General features: G+C 39.3%; 1 protein-coding gene across 3 annotated transcripts in view; it reads right to left on the reverse strand.

Annotated features, from left to right (window-relative positions):
• The window catches only part of LOC106872096 (protein RRP5 homolog), a 72,124-nt gene that overhangs the window by 40,167 nt on the left and 14,388 nt on the right, over window positions 1-17,569 (reverse strand). For all 3 annotated transcript variants that reach the window (XM_089339700.1, XM_089339701.1, XM_089339699.1), the window contains exons 9-20: window positions 17,182-17,249; window positions 15,446-15,502; window positions 14,324-14,390; window positions 10,030-10,104; window positions 9,622-9,696; window positions 8,094-8,285; window positions 7,736-7,810; window positions 6,916-7,011; window positions 5,586-5,802; window positions 3,917-4,051; window positions 2,580-2,713; window positions 1,543-1,656 (exon numbers count right to left, since the gene is read on the reverse strand). In XM_089339700.1, coding sequence (XP_089195826.1) covers window positions 1,543-1,656; window positions 2,580-2,713; window positions 3,917-4,051; window positions 5,586-5,802; window positions 6,916-7,011; window positions 7,736-7,810; window positions 8,094-8,285; window positions 9,622-9,696; window positions 10,030-10,104; window positions 14,324-14,390; window positions 15,446-15,502; window positions 17,182-17,249 — 1,305 coding nt within the window. The remainder of the gene's footprint in view (window positions 1-1,542; window positions 1,657-2,579; window positions 2,714-3,916; window positions 4,052-5,585; window positions 5,803-6,915; window positions 7,012-7,735; window positions 7,811-8,093; window positions 8,286-9,621; window positions 9,697-10,029; window positions 10,105-14,323; window positions 14,391-15,445; window positions 15,503-17,181; window positions 17,250-17,569) is intronic.

Genomic DNA, 17,569 nt, shown 5'->3' on the forward strand with positions numbered 1-17,569 from the left:
TTTTACCACAATTTGTGGGGGAGGGGATTTGTTGATTACTGGCGTTAGGAAGGGCATCCAGCTGTAGAAACTTTGCCAGATCAGATTGGAGCCTTGTGCAGCCTCCTGGCTTGCCAATCCTCAGTTAAATTGTCCAACCCATGCTAGCATGGAAAGCGGACGTTAAACGATGATGATGATGATGATGATCTCGACCCCAGTGCCTCAGACCATAAAGATGGATGAAATGCTGCTAAGCATTTGCCCGGTGTGCCAACGATTCTTTCAGCTTGCCACCTTTTATTATGATGATAATGATAATGATAATGATAATAATAATAATAATAATAATAATAGCAGTTGTCATCATCATCATCAGCAATGATAAGCAAAGCTGTAAGATATCAATATTCATATACACACACAGAGACACATATGTATATATATATATATATATATATATATATATATATATATATATATATATGTATACAAGGTGCATTCCAGAAGTTTTGGGACTTTTCCAGGAGAGACATTTATTTATTTCAAAGAAGCATAAAATTTTAATCTCCAAAGTTAACATGTCCAAGGACTCTTGTCACAGTTGGCAAGTCAGCTTATTAGATGTATAGTACATTACTATACATCTAATAAGCTGACTTCTGACATACTAAATTTACAATAATCTAAGACACTTATAACTGCCACTCCTAAAAAAAAAAAAAAAAGTCTCAAAACCTCCGGAATGCACAACAGGATTCCTCACAGTTTCTGTCTACCGAATTTGCTCACATGACATTGGTCAGCTCAGTGTTCTAGTAGAAGATACATGATAGATTGAACCTGAAATCATGTGATTCTGAAGTGAACTTCTAAACCCTTTTCTTACCATATTTCAGTTGAAATCCACTGCTTTTGTTTCAATTAATTTTGGAAATAAGAAAGAATTTATTGATATTGGTTTGTCAGTCTTAACCCTTTAGTGTTCAGATTACTTTGTCAAATGTCATACTTGTTTATTCACATTGTTTTGAATTAGTCATGCATTACTTTATAACTTTGAGATTTCAATGACATGATTGTTTATTTTTAGAATAATATTGTATGGTACGTGTGAGACACCATTAGAATATTTTAGCTTGATATGTCCAGTTTAATTATTAGTTTGGAACATAAATTAACGTTTTGATGGCTGGTTTTAATTTAGATCACTTTCAAACATGGAAATTGTATCACAAAAGCAGGAGTGATCTCAGAAAGTTGGCAGCAAAAGGGTTAACTATGCTGCCACCACCACCACCATCATCATTTAATGTCTGCTTTCTATGCTGGCATGGGTTGGACGGTTTGACAGGAGCTGGCCAGTAGAAGACTACACCTGGCTACTGTGTCTGTTTCGGACATGGTTTTTACAGCTGGATGCCCTTTCTAACATCAATCATCTCGCAGAATGGACCGAGTACCTAAATTATTCAGTTTTTACCAATTATTTCTTCTTTTTTTTTTTTTGCAAATGGTAAAACAAACATTAATTTGAATGAAAATTAAATAAATATATATTACCATTTTCGGAGAAAGGTAAGCTAATTTTGCCTTTCCTTTCATCTTTAACAAAACTATAACAAACTCCTTTCGAACCAGCAGCACAAGTGACTTGAGTTTTTTATTCTTTGGAATCTAAAAATAAACAATTTCAAATATTAATGTTCGAAACTAAATTAAAAGAATTAGTTTTAAGACCTCCACCACATTACCTGGTTTTGTAGAATAACAGAATTGAATACTGGAATGTGATGTTAAGACAAAGAAACAAACACATTCTCACACACATACATCTTTCTATCTTTTATCTTTCACTTGTTTCAGTTATTTGACTGTGCCCATGCTGGGGTACCACCTTCAAGTGTTTAGTCAAAGAAATCAACTCAAGTACTTATCATTTTTAAGTCTTGTACTTATTCTATCAGTCTCTTTTTGCCAAATCGTTAAGTTAAAGGGATGTGAACAAACCAACACTGGTTGTCAAGTGGTAGAGAAGGCACACACACACATATATATATATATATATATATATATATACACACACACAGACACACATACATGATGGGCTTGCATATGGCTTCTGTGAAGTGAATTGGTGAGCCTGGGGCTGTACTAGAAGATATTTGCCCAGAGTGTCACACAGTGGGACTGAACCTGAAACCGTGTGGCTGCAATGTGAACTTCTTAACCACACAGCCATAAAGAATTATCAGTTATCATAATTACATAATAATAATAATCCGTTCTACCAAAGTCACAAGGCCTGAATTTTTTTTTCTTGTGCGGAACTCATTGATTATATTGACCCCAGTGTTTTACTGGTACTTAATTTATTGACCCTAAAAAGATGAAAGGCAAAGTCGACCTCAGCAGAATTTGAACTCAGAACATAAAGACAGATGAAATGCTGCTAAGCATTTTGCCCGCGATGCTAACAATTCTGCCAGCTCACCACCATAATAATAATAATAATAATAATAATAATAATAATAATAATAACAAAAATACTGACAACAATAAAAAAACAACACATATAAAAAGAAAGTCATTTACTGCACCTCTTCTGGTTTCTTCTTCATTTTCATCACCTGTTTGACAACTACAGGAGATGCAGCCAGCTGGACAATTCCTTGCAAGAGATCCATATCTAATATAACAGCTGCAACTGTCATATCTTTTTTAACAGTGAGACCTACAAGAAAACAAAAACCATAAGGAAACTGTTTCGTAAAGAATCTACATCGTTGGTTACAACAATGAAGGTTCCAGCTGATCCCATCATCAGAACAGCCTGCTCATGAGATTAATGTGCAAGTGGCTGAGTAGTCCACAGACACGTGTATCCTTAATCTAGTCGTCAGGGAGCGCCAGGGCTTATTCTTTGGAAGCCTAGTACTTATTCTATCGGTTACTTTTGCCGAACCGCTAAGTTACGGTGACGTAAACACACCAGCATCGGTTGTCAAGCGATGTTGGGGGGGACAAACACAGACACACACACACATATATATATACGATGGGCTTCTTTCTGTTTCCGTCTACCAAATCTACTCACAAGGCTTTGGTCGGCCCGAGGCTATAGTAGAAGACACTTGCCCAAGGTGCCACGCAGTGGGAATGAACCCGGAACCATGTGGTTGGTAAGCAAGCTACTTACCACACAGCCACTCCTGTGCCTATGGGTTGTATACTGTTTCTGAAATAATAAAGCTCATTTCCTGAGGTTGCTAATTTACTAAATTATGTTGAGAGGTATGTTCTTCATTGAGCAAACACTTGGCATTTGTAATCAGCTGAATATAATGTTTCTTGATGAGAATGAAATCTATCTGAGACAGACAAACTTAAAATGGACACACAATAATTCAGATGAGCAATTATAGATAGGCAGGCTAGATGGATAGACATCCAAGTAGATAGCCAGATTCATGAATAAACTTGCAAACAAATTGCTGGCTGAATAAATAGAGGGACAAGTAAACTTATGTATATACACCATCATGATCATCATCACCTAATGTCCATTGTCCGTGGGTTAGATGGTTTAACCAGGGCTGGTAAGTTGAGGGACTGCACCAGACTTGTCTAATTTGGAATGGTTTATACAACTGGATGCCCTTCCTAATGCTAACCACTCTGACAGTGTAATGGGTGCTATTACATGCCACTGGCGCAGGTGCTAGTTGCATGACACCAGCATCTGCCACGACTATAATTTCACTTGGCCTGATGGGGTCTTCTACTCAAGCATGGCAAATTGCCAAAGGTCTCGGTCATTTGTCACTGAAATCCCTATCTGATGTAAAATGTAAAAGACTAAATACCATGCAGTCTAACATTTATGAAACAAAGAATACCAGTAATACTTCTGTAAAAAAATATGGCTTAAACTTACCTTTTCTATGGTGCGTGGCAATGAAACCTTTAGTGCCTGACTCCAATGTACAGTGCACACCTTCTTTAACCACTTCGGTAACAGTTACATGGCACAAATCCCCAGTGTGTAAATCTTCAAACAACCAAGGACAATCTAGGTAGAAATAAGAGAAAAATTAGATGTTATTAGCACCATCATCATGAATTCGCTATCTGCTTTTACGTGCTGACACAGGTTAGGCAGGTCTAGTATATGACATGTACCATTAATCTAATCGCATGAAATTTAACACAAGTCAGACATGGAGCTTAGTGGGCAGAAGATATGAGGCTTCCTGCAGAAGATAGGTCTGGAACCCAAATAACTGAAGAATGCCATCAAAGAGATAGGCATGGCAGCTGAAACAAGCTCAAGGCGGCAACGGTTGACAAGAGACCACAAATGGAATCCCACAATAGCCGAATGCTAGTTTAGTCCTCACTGCCCGGCTCAGACAAAGCATACAGGTTAAGGGATAAAATGCTTGTGACTCTGAGATATCTGCCGACAGTACAGAAGGGTTTCCAGCATTACAATGAATTGAGAAGAGTTTGCACAACCTCTGAGTAGCTCCTGCACTTTCTGCATGAGGTAAAGCATCTTCGATGTTTATTTTACCTATTTTTTTCTCTGTGTTTTTCTCTGTATTCTTTCTGTTGAAGAGCGTAGCTCGAAACGTTAAAGACTTTCTGTATCCCCGAGCATCAAACTAATACATCCTTTTGTTGTTTACACCACCTGTCCTCGTCTGTTGTCTTTTTTTTCATACATTCTCCCATACATATAGTGGTTAGTGGTTAAGGTGTTGCAGGATTGTGGGTTCGATTCCCAGACCAGGCCTTGCGTTGTGTTCTTGAGCAAAGTACTTCATTTCATGTTCCTCTGCAATCATTTTGACATCTGACACGTGGCACTTGTTACACCTGTACAGGTAATGTCGATCTGATGGAGGGATTAAGCTTATTTCTACACAAACATTTGATCACTCTAAACAAATCATCTGTGTGTGGTTATTTGGTAAGAAATTGTCGAACCCTCATGTCATCTAATGATGGTTGAGTCCATCATATATATACTGAGACCCCCTTTGGTCATGACTGACCGTGGGATTGCACCTAGAAAGTTACCCTCCCAGGCACAAGTCCAAGCAAGGTTGTTTATGGAAGACCAGCAGTCACCCATGCATACGCCCCCCCTCTGCACACCATGGATGTTACCCAAGGGAAGGGCAAAGGCCGATACAGCTTAGCACCGGTGACCTCGCAACTCATTTCTACAGCTGAGTGAACTGGAGCAACGTGAAATAAAATGTCTTGCTCAAGAACACAACACGCAGCCCGGTCTGGGTTCTGAACTCACAACCTCACGATCGTAAGCCCGATGCTCTAACCACTGAGCCATGTGCCTTCACTATCATATCTATATATATATATATATATATATATATATATCTATATATATATAAATATATATATATATATATATATATATATATATATAGGGGAGAAAGAGAGAAAGTGAGCGGGGGTCACAAATTGGCTCTTAGGGAGTCATATAATTCTCAGATTAACATTCTTATGGAAGACCACAATCAATTAATAAAATACAAACTAGAGAAACAAAAAAAAAACTCCAAATCTACACTTACCTTTCCTAGATTTTAGATGGTCTATAATGATATTTTTATCCTTAAAGTAATTGCGAAAGTAAGTTAGCTGAAAATCCGAGTCAATGTCAGTTTTTCTGAGTTTCAAGCTAACTCTGAATTGTCGCTTTTTCTGATTAATTCCACACACATGAGTGGAAACGGTCATGCCTTCTTTAAAATATTTGTGTAGATTTATGTCTGGATCTGCTGTTATATCCTGAAAATGGATTCAAAAACTCCATTTATTTGATTCAACCCAAAGAAAAAAGATTTTAGACATGAAATGAAACTGTTCAAGAAAAGCTGCAAGTAATACCAGCCACATGGTTCCGGGTTCAGTCCCACTGTGCAGCACCTTGTGTAAGTGTTGTCTACTATAGCCTTGAGCTGACCAAAGCCTTGTGAGTGGATTTGGTAGATGGAAACTGAAAGAAACCTGTGGCATATATATGTATATACGTATGTGTGTGTTTCTGTGTCTGTGTTTGTCCCCCACCCCATCAATTGACAACCAATGTTGGTGTGTTTACGTCCCTGTAATTTAGTGGTTCGGCAGAAGACACCGATAGAATAAGTACCAGGCTTACAAAGATTAAGTCCAGAGGTCAATATGTTCGACTAAAAGGCGGTGCTCCAGCATGGCCTTAGTCAAAATGACTGAAACAAGTAAGAGAATATTGATGTAAGCTAAGTAAAATCATGGTTATCCATACATACAGGCATGTCCTTTACGGCCATGCCCCTCACTCCCTATGCCAATGCCATGTAATAACCACCCAGGGTACTCTGTAAAATGGTTGGTGCTATATATAAGGGTGCATAAAGAAAGGTACATACAAGGGGGTGCTGAAAAGTTCCTGGCTTTGGGTAAAAGAAAATACAGGATCAGTTAATTATGATTCTATCCAACATATTCCCCTCTCAGGTTCATATACTTATTGCAGCAGTCCACCACAATTTTCTAAGCCCTGTAAAAGAATTTGGAAGGTTGGGCCTCCAACCAAGCCTTTTGCAATACCCATAAAGCCAGGAACTTTCCAGCACCCCCTCGTATGTTTATATACATTATTAACAAATCTGAAAACTGAGAATGGTTAGTGATAGGAAGGAATCCAATCTGGCACGAAGCTGATAAATGTTCTGCCATTCTGCCACATTGCTGTGGGCATAATTTAGTGAAAATTAACCTACGTTTAAACACTGCTGGAAAGCAAAGTTTTTCAACTGTTCCCCTTAACGACCAAATTATCCACACACACACACACACACACTCATACATACAAAGCTATTAAAAGCAGCTGTAAAATGGTGATTATTGATGTCGCCTTACCTTAGTGACTGCCAAACTGAGAAGACCTCCAGGAAATTCAACAAATACACCATAATCAACAACCGTTTTAACAATTCCAATCAAATTCTGACCAACCTGTAATAAAATATACAATGTAAACTCAATACAGACAAAAATTTTTTTCACACCCAGAATTGCTGAAGCATGGAATAAACTACCCACATCAGTAGTTAGCTGTCAAGACACTACACCCTTCAAAACTTCCATATTTCCTGAAATTCACCTATCACCCCATCTTTTTTATTTTTAAAATTTAGTCATTGTTCACTTCCTGTGTGTATTCTATGTACTGTTCATGCAGTTTTGGTTACTTTTTCTTATGAGTTGTAGTGCACCTGAGCACTGTACACAATAAGTTCATTATTAAAATTATTATTATTATTATTAAACAACTGATATACCCTCCAGCTTTCGTCAGGTGTCTTGGGGAAATTTCGAACCTGGGTTCTCATTCCTATCGATGTTACTATTATTATTATATTATTATTATTATTACTATTATTAATCAGGTCGCTGCCGTGAATCGAACTCGGAACCTTGGGGTTAGTAGCCCGCGCTTTTAACCACTACGCCATATGCCCGTGTATCTGTGTATGTATCTGTTGGTCTCCCATCACCACATGACAACCGGTGTTGGTGTGTTTGTGACCAATAGAATAAATACCAGACTTAAAGATTAGTACTGGGGTCGACCCATTTGACTTAAAATCCCTTGAGGCATTGCCCCAGCATGACCACAATGAAACAACTGAAACAAGAAAAAAATTTTAAAAAAAACAAAACAGAAAAAGTAACTTACGTGAATATTATTGAATGATTGTACAAAGTTTCCCTTTTTAGCTGTTAGTCGCAGACTAAGCTTACTGCTACATATCTTAAGAAACGGTTAAGGAATTCTATATTTTTGAAATTAATCTGAAAGGAAACTCATATATGTATCTGTATAATGTGTGTATGTATATATGTGTGTGTACCCTTGTTGTGAAATCATGTGATGGTTGTAAACAAGCATCACTGTTATACAAGCGATGTTGTTCATTCCTGGTCTTTCATGGAAAAAAGTCTAGCCACAAGAAAATATTTCATTGCTTGGAAAAAGGTGAGGGTTTGTGACTAGTTTCAAAAACAAAAAAAAAAAGAAAAACAAAAAAGGATACAGTGGCTTTGTTAAGGTTTTTAAAGTTGACAACCCGCATCATGTTCCCTTCACTGTAGATATCCCATAACATATCACAATGGTTTTGGAAATCAGACAGATGCATCTTGGGTAGCACAGCGAATTTCCCTGATGACGCCAAAAGCACTTTGAAGCTGTTTTCCAATTTCTTGAGTATAGTGCCATGAGATAGCTGTCGAAAGAAAAAAAAAACAATATATACATAAATAAAACAAGAATATTGGTTTGTTTTATTCTACTCTGTGAATAGGGCGTTGGGTGTTGAACTGATGATCGTAAGATTGTGGTTTCGATCCCCAGACCGGGCAATGCATTGTGTCCTTGAGTAAAACACTTCATTTCACATTGCTCCAGTCCACTCAGCTGGCAAAAATGAGTAACGCTGCGAAGGACCAGCGTCCCATCCAGGTGGGGAATATATACGCCATGGAAACCAGGAAAGTGGCCCTTATGAGTCAGCATGACTCCGGAAGGTAACTTTACTTATTTTTTGACTCTGTGAATATATCTTTTGTATCTATCACTTGTTTCAGCCATAAAACTGTAGCCATGCTGGGGCACCATCTTGATGGCTTTAGTCAAATGAATTGACCCCAGTTGTTGATGCACTGGTCTTGTTTGCCCAACCACTAAGTCATGGGGACATGTGTATGTTTGTGATATGATTGTCTCCCCCACCTGCTTTATATACACATGTATCATCATCATGGTCATCCATTAACGTCCATTTTCCATGTTAGCATGGGTAGGCATGGCTGTGGTAAGAAGCTTGCCTCCCAACCACATGGTTCCGGGTTCAGTCCCACTGCATGGCAACTTGAGCAAGTGTCTTCTACTATAACCTCAGACCAACCAAAGCCTTGTGAGTGGACTTGGTAGATGGAAACTGAAAGAAGCCCATTGTGTGTGTATATATATATATATATAAATGTGTGTGTGTGTATGTGTTTGTCTTGTTGTACAATGCATTTGAACCTGAAACCACATGATTGGGAAGCAAACATCTTCATCCAGCATACATGATATTCTATGTTTTATTTTTCCAAGGATTTCGGATTCTAGTGAAAATATGTATACAAAGTTATATATACACACCCTGCTGTTGTCAGCAGTTATAAAGAAGGCAGTAAAAAAGAGTTATTGGCTTTATACACGATAGTGCTGTCACAAATTAGGACCCTAATATGTGGAGACCAGCCGAAAAGTACTAAAAACTCAAATTTACGTACAAAAAAACCCCTCTATGTAAACTTCTTCAGTAAAGGAGTCTCAGCATCATCGCCATCATCATCATTTAAAATCCACCTTTCCATACTTGAAAGGGTCGGACAGAATTTATTAAGGCAGAGCAGCTGTAGAAACTCTGCCAAACTTAGATTGGAGCCTGGTGTTGCCATCCGGTTTCACCAGTCCTCAGTCAAGTCGTCCAACCCATGCTAGCATGGAAAGCGGACGTTAAATGATGATGATGATGATGTTCTACAGCTGTACAAAACACTGAAACTCACCTTTCCAATTCTGTCTAGATTTGCCACTTTTGATGTCTTTACCAATTTCGTTATTTCGCTTCTTGATTCTTCAGCCTGCAACAGATCAAAACCAGTAGTAGTAGTGGTGGTGGTGATGGTAGTAGTAAAGATAACATTTATGATATCTTACTTTGAGCAAGGACATAATTTTTGTATGTATGTATGAATGTGTGTGTGTATATGTGTGTGCATGTATGTATGTATGTATGCATGTTTGCAGTGTGTGAAATCATCTAAGTTTTTTGCTGTAGCATCATCATATAACACAGACCCAGAAAACCCTGTTGTAATTAGAAGTCTACAATGCATTGGAAAGTGTCAACAAGGAGCTATCATTAATACAAAGAATATTGCATGAATTTTAGAGCATTCAACCCCAACACTCACCTCTTCCACTTCATGGCTAACCACATTACCATTTTTTGTAGATGTTTCTTCCTCCTCTATTTCTGGTATTTTTGTCTGCAACAAACCAATAAAAGTAACATTGATGAATTGGATAGTATAGCACAGGTACTTTGTTAAGTGAAACGTGATGGATCAAAACTCTAGAATGTAGCTGCTGCTGCTTCATGCCCTTGCTTGATGGGGCTGGGGTCGTCCTGGGTTCACCAGTGCTCTCCATTGCTGGTGGTCCCGTGCCAGCCCCTCTGCATCCTCCAAGGTGACATCAAGCCTTTGGAGATTTGCCTTAATCACATCTGGTGCAGGGCCTGCTACGAAGCTTCTTCCAGTCTGCAACTGCTGTGTCGTATGAGAGTAAAGCCCTGGTAGTATGATCTCACGGGAGATGGAGGACATGGCTGTACCAACACATGACAGACAGTTATGAAGTGGGAGGCTGCGGGCTGATGTGTGCATGCAGTTCTTTGTTGGAAACGTGATGGTATCATCTGACGTTCTCAATGGTTCTCAGGGATCTGCTATCAAAGCCATGGATCCTCTTTGCCAGGATCATTGAGAGGGGCTACGTTTCTGTTCCATAGAGGAGAATGGAGAGGGCTAATTCTAGAAAGTAGGTTGAAACTAAATAATATAGATAGGATGAAGGCAATACTGTGCCGACATGGAGTTGGATTTGCTACCAAGAGGGCTTGAGTTCTATCTCTCTGCATGGCACCTTGAGCTAACCAATGGTTTGTGAGTGAAACTGGTAGATAGAAACTCTATGAAAGACCATGGGTCATCATTTGTTTAACCCTTTAACATTTGAACCGGTCATATCTGGTCCCATTTTATGTTAAAACTGGCCAGATCCAGCCCCTCACACCAACCCTGTCATTCTAAAAACAGTATGAATAAATAAGTCTTAGATTTGATAGAATAATCTGAATACTAAAGGGTTAATGTCCGTTTTTCCATGCTAGCAGGACTTCAGTGGGAATTGATTATAAGGTAAAGTTTTAGGGTCAGACTCTCTGTTTGCCGCCAATCATCAACCTATTTTTTCAGGTAATAGAATTTTATATTCCACAAGTCTTTGATTGAAAGTGCTGACTGAATGGGTCCAATGCCAACACAGAATGTAAACACCTTTACTATCTTTTGTTTGTTTGTGTGTGTGTATGTGTGCGAACGAATGTTTACATTCTGCACCCATGACAAACAAGATGCAAAAGGCAGTGGTGTCTGTGGTCATTCCCTGCTAATAAGGCATCCCAAGAGCTCAGTATGCTTGAAGGCAGATGAAATAGAGGAAAAAAACCTTCACTTGAAAAATAGCCAAGAGCTATTGACAAGAAGGGAGTCTAGGCGTAAAAAGAAAAAAATGAAGCAATAAAGTTATTTAAGAGATAGTGTAATTATAATTTTAAGTAATCATAATACAAGTGAACAGAAGATTATTATTTCTAAATCTCTGAATGAGAAACATTCAGTAACAGTACTCTAGAGTAAAATTTATTTGCCAACATGATGTGGCAGTCCTGGTTTAGGATGAATGTTACTGTTATTTAGCCCCAGGAAACATCGTCTCCAGCTGGCTATACAACACAATCTGTGTCCCTATATATTTTCAACAAGGGCATATCTCAACAAGAGATATTCTACAACAGTACTCTAGAGTAAAGATTCTTTGCCAACATAACATGGCAGTCCACTTCTTGCTTAGCAATGTCAGCATTTTTTCTTGATTTGACTTCTTTCTGTATTTCTGGTACTTTTGTCTGTAACAAACCAATATAATTATTACTGTAAGTGACTGAGACTTCTGGTGATCTACTGTGCTTGAGAAGAAAAGTTGAAATCATGGTTGTGGCCAGCGCCGGTGGCACGCAAAAGGTACCTGTGTTGGTGACAGGCAAAAGGCACCTGTGTTGGTGACAGGCAAAAGGCACCTGTGCTGGCACCGCATTAAAGGTATCAGTGCTGGTGACACATAAAACACACCCAATACACTCTCTATAGTGATTGGCATTAGGAAGGGCATCCAGCAGTAGAAACCAAGCCAAAACAGATGACTGGAACTTGGTGCAGATCTCTGGCTTACCAGCTCCAGACAACCCATCTGACTCATGTCAGCATGGAAAATGAATGTTAAATGATGATGATCATGATTGACTATTATACTATTGGGATTTATTTAACTGATATATCATGATGGCACCTGTGCCCAGCGTCGCCTTTCTGGCACTTGTGCCTGTGGCATGTGTAAGGACCTTCGAGTGAGATCGTTGCCAGTGCCCCTGGACTGGCTCTTGTGCGGGTGGCACATAAAATACACCATTTTGAGCGTGGCCGTTGCCAGTACCGCCTGACTGGCCTTCGTGCCGGTGGTACGTAAAAGCACCCACTACACTCTCGAAGTGGTTGGTGTTAAGAAGGGCATCCAGCTGTAGAAACTCTGCCAGATCAGATTGGAGCCTGGTGTAGCCACCTGGTTCACCAGTCCTCAGTCAAATCGTCCAACCCATGCTAGCATGGAAAGCGGACGTTAAACGATGATGATGATGATGAGAGACCAGAACTTACAACATGGGTTGAAGCAATACATTATTAAAGAATTTAGGGTTAAACTTAGATTCTGAGGAATCTTGTGATTTGTTTAACTTTTTCCTCGCATAAAGATCTATAAGGCTGGCTGCATACTTCCTGCGCACACAAGTGGCCAAGATCACTAAAATACTCCTGAACAGGATGCCATTCTAGTTCAAGGCCAGTAATTTTGAGAAGAGACAAGTCGATTACTTGACTGGTACTTTATTTTATCAACCCTGGAAGGATGAAAGGCAAAGTTGACCATAGCAGGATTTGAACCCAAAATGTGAAAAACTGGAAGAAATTCTGCTAAGCATTTGCCCGTTGGGCAAATGCTTAGCAGAATTTCTTCTAAGCAAGCTACCTGTCTGTATTGGCAGCATTTATTGAGAAAAGAGTTTCTAGAAGAGCTCAATAAGTTTGTGGCAAAGCAATAAGGATGTAATACTGTGTGCTCTTGCTCTGCATCTGAGAATGAGAAAGTGAGGTGTGGTCATGTTGGCTGCAAAGTGGGAGATGATGAACAGACTGAAGTGAAGGAGCGATGGCATGAGTATGAGGTGAATGAAGGTGGGAGAAGTTGGAACTACAAAGACAAAGAACCAAAAATCAATAATACAAAGCTAGATAGAAGGAAGAGCTATTTAACTCTTTAACATTTAAATTGACCATATCCAGCTCAAATATTTCTATACGTTCTATGTCCAAACTGATCAGAACTGGCCTCTCACACCAACCCTACAATGTCATTCTAAAAATAAACAATCACATCAATGAAATCGCAAAGCTATGAGACAAGTACATAATTAATTCAAAGCAAAGTGAATAAATAAGCATTACATTTGACAGAGTAATTTGAATGCTAAAGGGTAAATCAAAAAGGGAGAAGAGCAGAATACAAAAGGGGTGGGAGACAAAGAACATACACCCTCTCTAAAGGCTACTTAACCCTTTTGTTACCATATTTATTTTGAGATGCTCTGTGTTTCTTTCATTTCTTTTAAATAACATTAAGCTAGTGTTAGGAACATAAATTGTGACTAAGGTTTGGTGGAAGATCTTAATTCATCATCATCGTTTAACGTCCACTTTCTATGCTAGCATGGGTTGGACGATTTGACGGAGGACTGGTGAAACCAGATGGCTACACCAGGCTCCAATCTGATTTGGCAGAGTTTCTACAGCTGGATGCCCTTCCTAACGCCAACCACTCAGAGAGTGTAGTGGGTGCTTTTACGTGTCACCCGCACGAAGGCCAGTCAGGCGGTACTGGCAACCGCCACGCTCAAAATGGTGTATTTTATATGCCACCCGCACAAGAGCCAGTCCAGGGGCACTGGTAACGATCTCGCTCGAAAGTTCTTACACATTTCACGGGCACAAGTGCCAGAAAGGTGATGCAGGGCACAGGTGCCATCCCGATTTCACTTTCGCTTGCTCTAATAAGTCTTCGCAAGCTGAGTTTCGTGTCCAATGAAGGAGAACTTATGAAAACAAGACATTTGTACTACAGAACCAGAGGCAGTTTCAGGTGAGTTGGTAATGAAATGGTTAAAGATAGTCACAATATTTATTTTTATAGTTAACAGAAGAGGTGGGGGTCAAGTGTGGAGGAAGGCCAGTGAGAAGTGGTGTGAGTGAGATGCATGCCACAAACCACTCAAAGAAACTAAAAGTGGGAGGGAATAAAGTAAATTCCACATACCTTTGACTCATCAGCTGGAAGAGTGTCTTTCAGAGATGAAGATTCTGAATTTGCTTTATTGGGTTTCCTATGTCAAAAAAGATACATTTGTATATATCATATATACAATGGATATATTGCGTGTGTATGTATATATATATATAGTGAGAATTTACAAAAAAACAAAAGACGAAGACGGGTGTGTAAACAACAAACAGATGTATTAGTTTATTGCTCAGGAAGTGAGAACATCCTTTATGTTTTGAGCCTATGCTCTTCAACAGAAAGGAACACAGAAATAAACAGGGAGAGAAAATAGAAAAAGGTTTAGTGGCTAGTGATTTATCATGGCGAATGCCGGACAGAGGGGTCACACAGGAGAGCTAGAAAGAAGGGGAGATAATAAAGTCGTGGTGATCCCCAAACGAAGGTGCGTGTGTATGTGAGAGCATGTATGTGCGTGTAGAAGGGGGCTGGTGACCTTGACATGTGTGTGTGTGTAGGTGTGTATGGATGATGATGTAGCTGCTGGGAAGTGGTCAGTGCTAGTGTGTGCGCTGGTGTGGGTGCTGGGAAGTGGTCAGTGTTAGTGTGTGCAGGGTGGTGTGATGTGGTGTGAGAGTGGGGGAAGCAAGGGCGATGTCTAAGGGATGGGATGTGTAGAGATGGTGGGGTTGGAATGTGTAGGGGGTGGGGTAACGAGGCAGGGGGTGACGATGAAGGGAGAAGGTAGGTAGGAGTGAAGAGAGGAAGTAGGTGCCAGAGCAAGAGAGGAGAGGTGGGTGGGAAGAAGTAGGTGAGAGAGGAAGAGAGGAGGAGAGAGAAGGAGGGTTAGATGAAAAGGGGAAGAGAGTTGAGCCCATGTGGCGCAAAGGAGTGAAGAGAGAAGATTAATCCCTGCTCACGGCGAAGACGGGAGTCTGGATAGGTCCCGTGCAAGGACAATCCGAACACAGACATGTATATATATATGATAATTGAAAAAATTCGTTATAAGTATAAAGATACCGTAGACAAGTATAAAAATGGAGAAAATATGTTAAAATCAAAATTGAATTCAATACATATGCACATTTCAAAAGACAATACAAATACGTAAGAAAAAATTAGATGTTAAATTCATGTGTTTGTTTTAATACCAACCAGCTGAGACAAACTTCAACTAAATTTTCAAGAGGTACCAATTTCATTACACAGCATCTGAAAAAGATAATAGAAAAATAATAATAATAATAACAATAAAAAACGAATATATTCATAGACACGATAAAGTAGCGCAATATATCCATTGGAAGATATGTAAACACTACCAGCTTCCAACTTCAGAAAGATGATACCAGTATAAACCTGAAACTGTGACCGGAAGAGATGATGTAACAGTACTCTGGGACATGCCAATCAACACTGACGGTACTGGCAACAGCCACACTCAAATGGTGTTTTTTATGTGCCACCTGCACAGGAGTCACTCCAGCGGCACTGGCAGCAATCTCGCTTGAATGTTTTGTCCACATGCCACCAGCACAAATGCCAGTAAGGCAACGTTGGTAACGATCACGCTCAAATGGTGCTTTTTACATGCCTCTCACACAGAAGCCAGACAGCTGCTCTGGCAGTGATCCTGCTCAGATGGTGCTGTTAGTGATCCACTGGAATGGGTGCCAGTCATCGAATTTGGTTCAATTTCGATTTCACTTGCCTCAACAGGTTTTCGCAGGCAGAGGTTAGTGTCCAATGAAGGAAGGTTAGCATGGGTGCCAGTCGTCGAATTTGGTTCGATCTTGAATTCGACTTCGATTTCACTTGCCTCAACAATAATAATAATAATAATATCAGAATATAACAATAAAAATCACGTTAATGATTTTTATCAGTAGTCAGCATGCTATAAAAATTTATAGGCAATTTACACATTAAATTAATAATAATATACAATGTAGATAATTAAATTAAGGGATTAAGGCCGAAAATGACCTATTTCCAGCAAGCTTGAAGTGCCGATAACTTCAAAAAACTACCATATAATATAATTATATACATATGTATATCATTATTAATTTAATAATAATAATCCTTTCTATTACAGGCACAAGGCCTGAAATTTTGGGTGAAGGGATAAGCCGATTACATTGACCCCAGTGTTTCACTGGTACTTAATTTATCAATTCCAAAAAGCGATGAAAGGCAAAGTTAATCCTGGTGGAGTTTGAACTCAGAGTCTAAAGATGGATGAAATGCCGCTAATCATTTCGCTCAGCATGCTAACGACTCTGCCGGCTCGTTGCCTAAATAATAATAATAATAATTAAAAAAATCCTTTCTACTTAAGGCACAAGGCCTGAAATTTGGTGGGAGAGGACTAGTCGATTACATCAACCCCAGTGTTACACTGGGATTTATTTTATCAACCCTGAAAGGATGAAAGGCAAAATTGACCTTAGTGGAATTTGAACTCAGAACGTAAAGACAGACGAAATGCCAATAAGCATTCCACCTGGCATGTTAATGATTCTGCTAGCTAGCTAGATGATGATGATGATGGTGATGATGATGATAATAATAATAATAATGGTTTCAAATTCTGGCACAAGGCCAGCATTTTTTAGGTGGAGGGGTTTAAATTGATTGCACTGCCACCGCCGCCACCACCACCAAAACTGTTTTAACACCAATTTTTCCAATGCTTACATGGGTCAGATACCTATTCTGACAACAGCCAACCAGAAAGATGAAAGACAAAGTTGACCGCAGTGGCATTGGAACTGAGAATGTGAAGAACAGGAACAAATATCACAAGGTATTTTGTGTGATGCTCTAATGGTTCTGCCAATGAAAGGAAAAAACAGAAATGAAATATCAGGAAAAAATACAACACTAACCGGTGTTTGGAGTGAACAGGGTATGCTTTCAATAATGCAGATCTTTTTTGAGCTGTGTGATCTGGAGGCTGGAAAAGAAGGAGAAGAAGGAAAAAATGTTGCGGATTAATAATTCTGATTTGTAAATAATAATGAAGTGTTAACATGAACAATACCAGATTTGCTCAATAGTCGCTTGACCAGTTGAGCATGTCTCTTAGTAGCTGATGATATGTGTGTCTCTGACCACAAGTAGTTGTAGGGGAGCACCATAGCCATGTGTTGAGGGGAATTTTGGGGTTTGAATAATTCACTTCTGGGAACATGGGTGCTTCATTCATCATCCTTAAACAACTCTTATTCAGGGACCTTTTGAGTGGGATGGGCTACTGAACCTGAAGAAAATTCT

Source organism: Octopus bimaculoides, chromosome 22 (genome assembly GCF_046866305.1).
Source record: "Octopus bimaculoides isolate indiv1 chromosome 22, ASM4686630v1, whole genome shotgun sequence".
Classification (NCBI taxonomy): domain Eukaryota; kingdom Metazoa; phylum Mollusca; class Cephalopoda; order Octopoda; family Octopodidae; genus Octopus; species Octopus bimaculoides.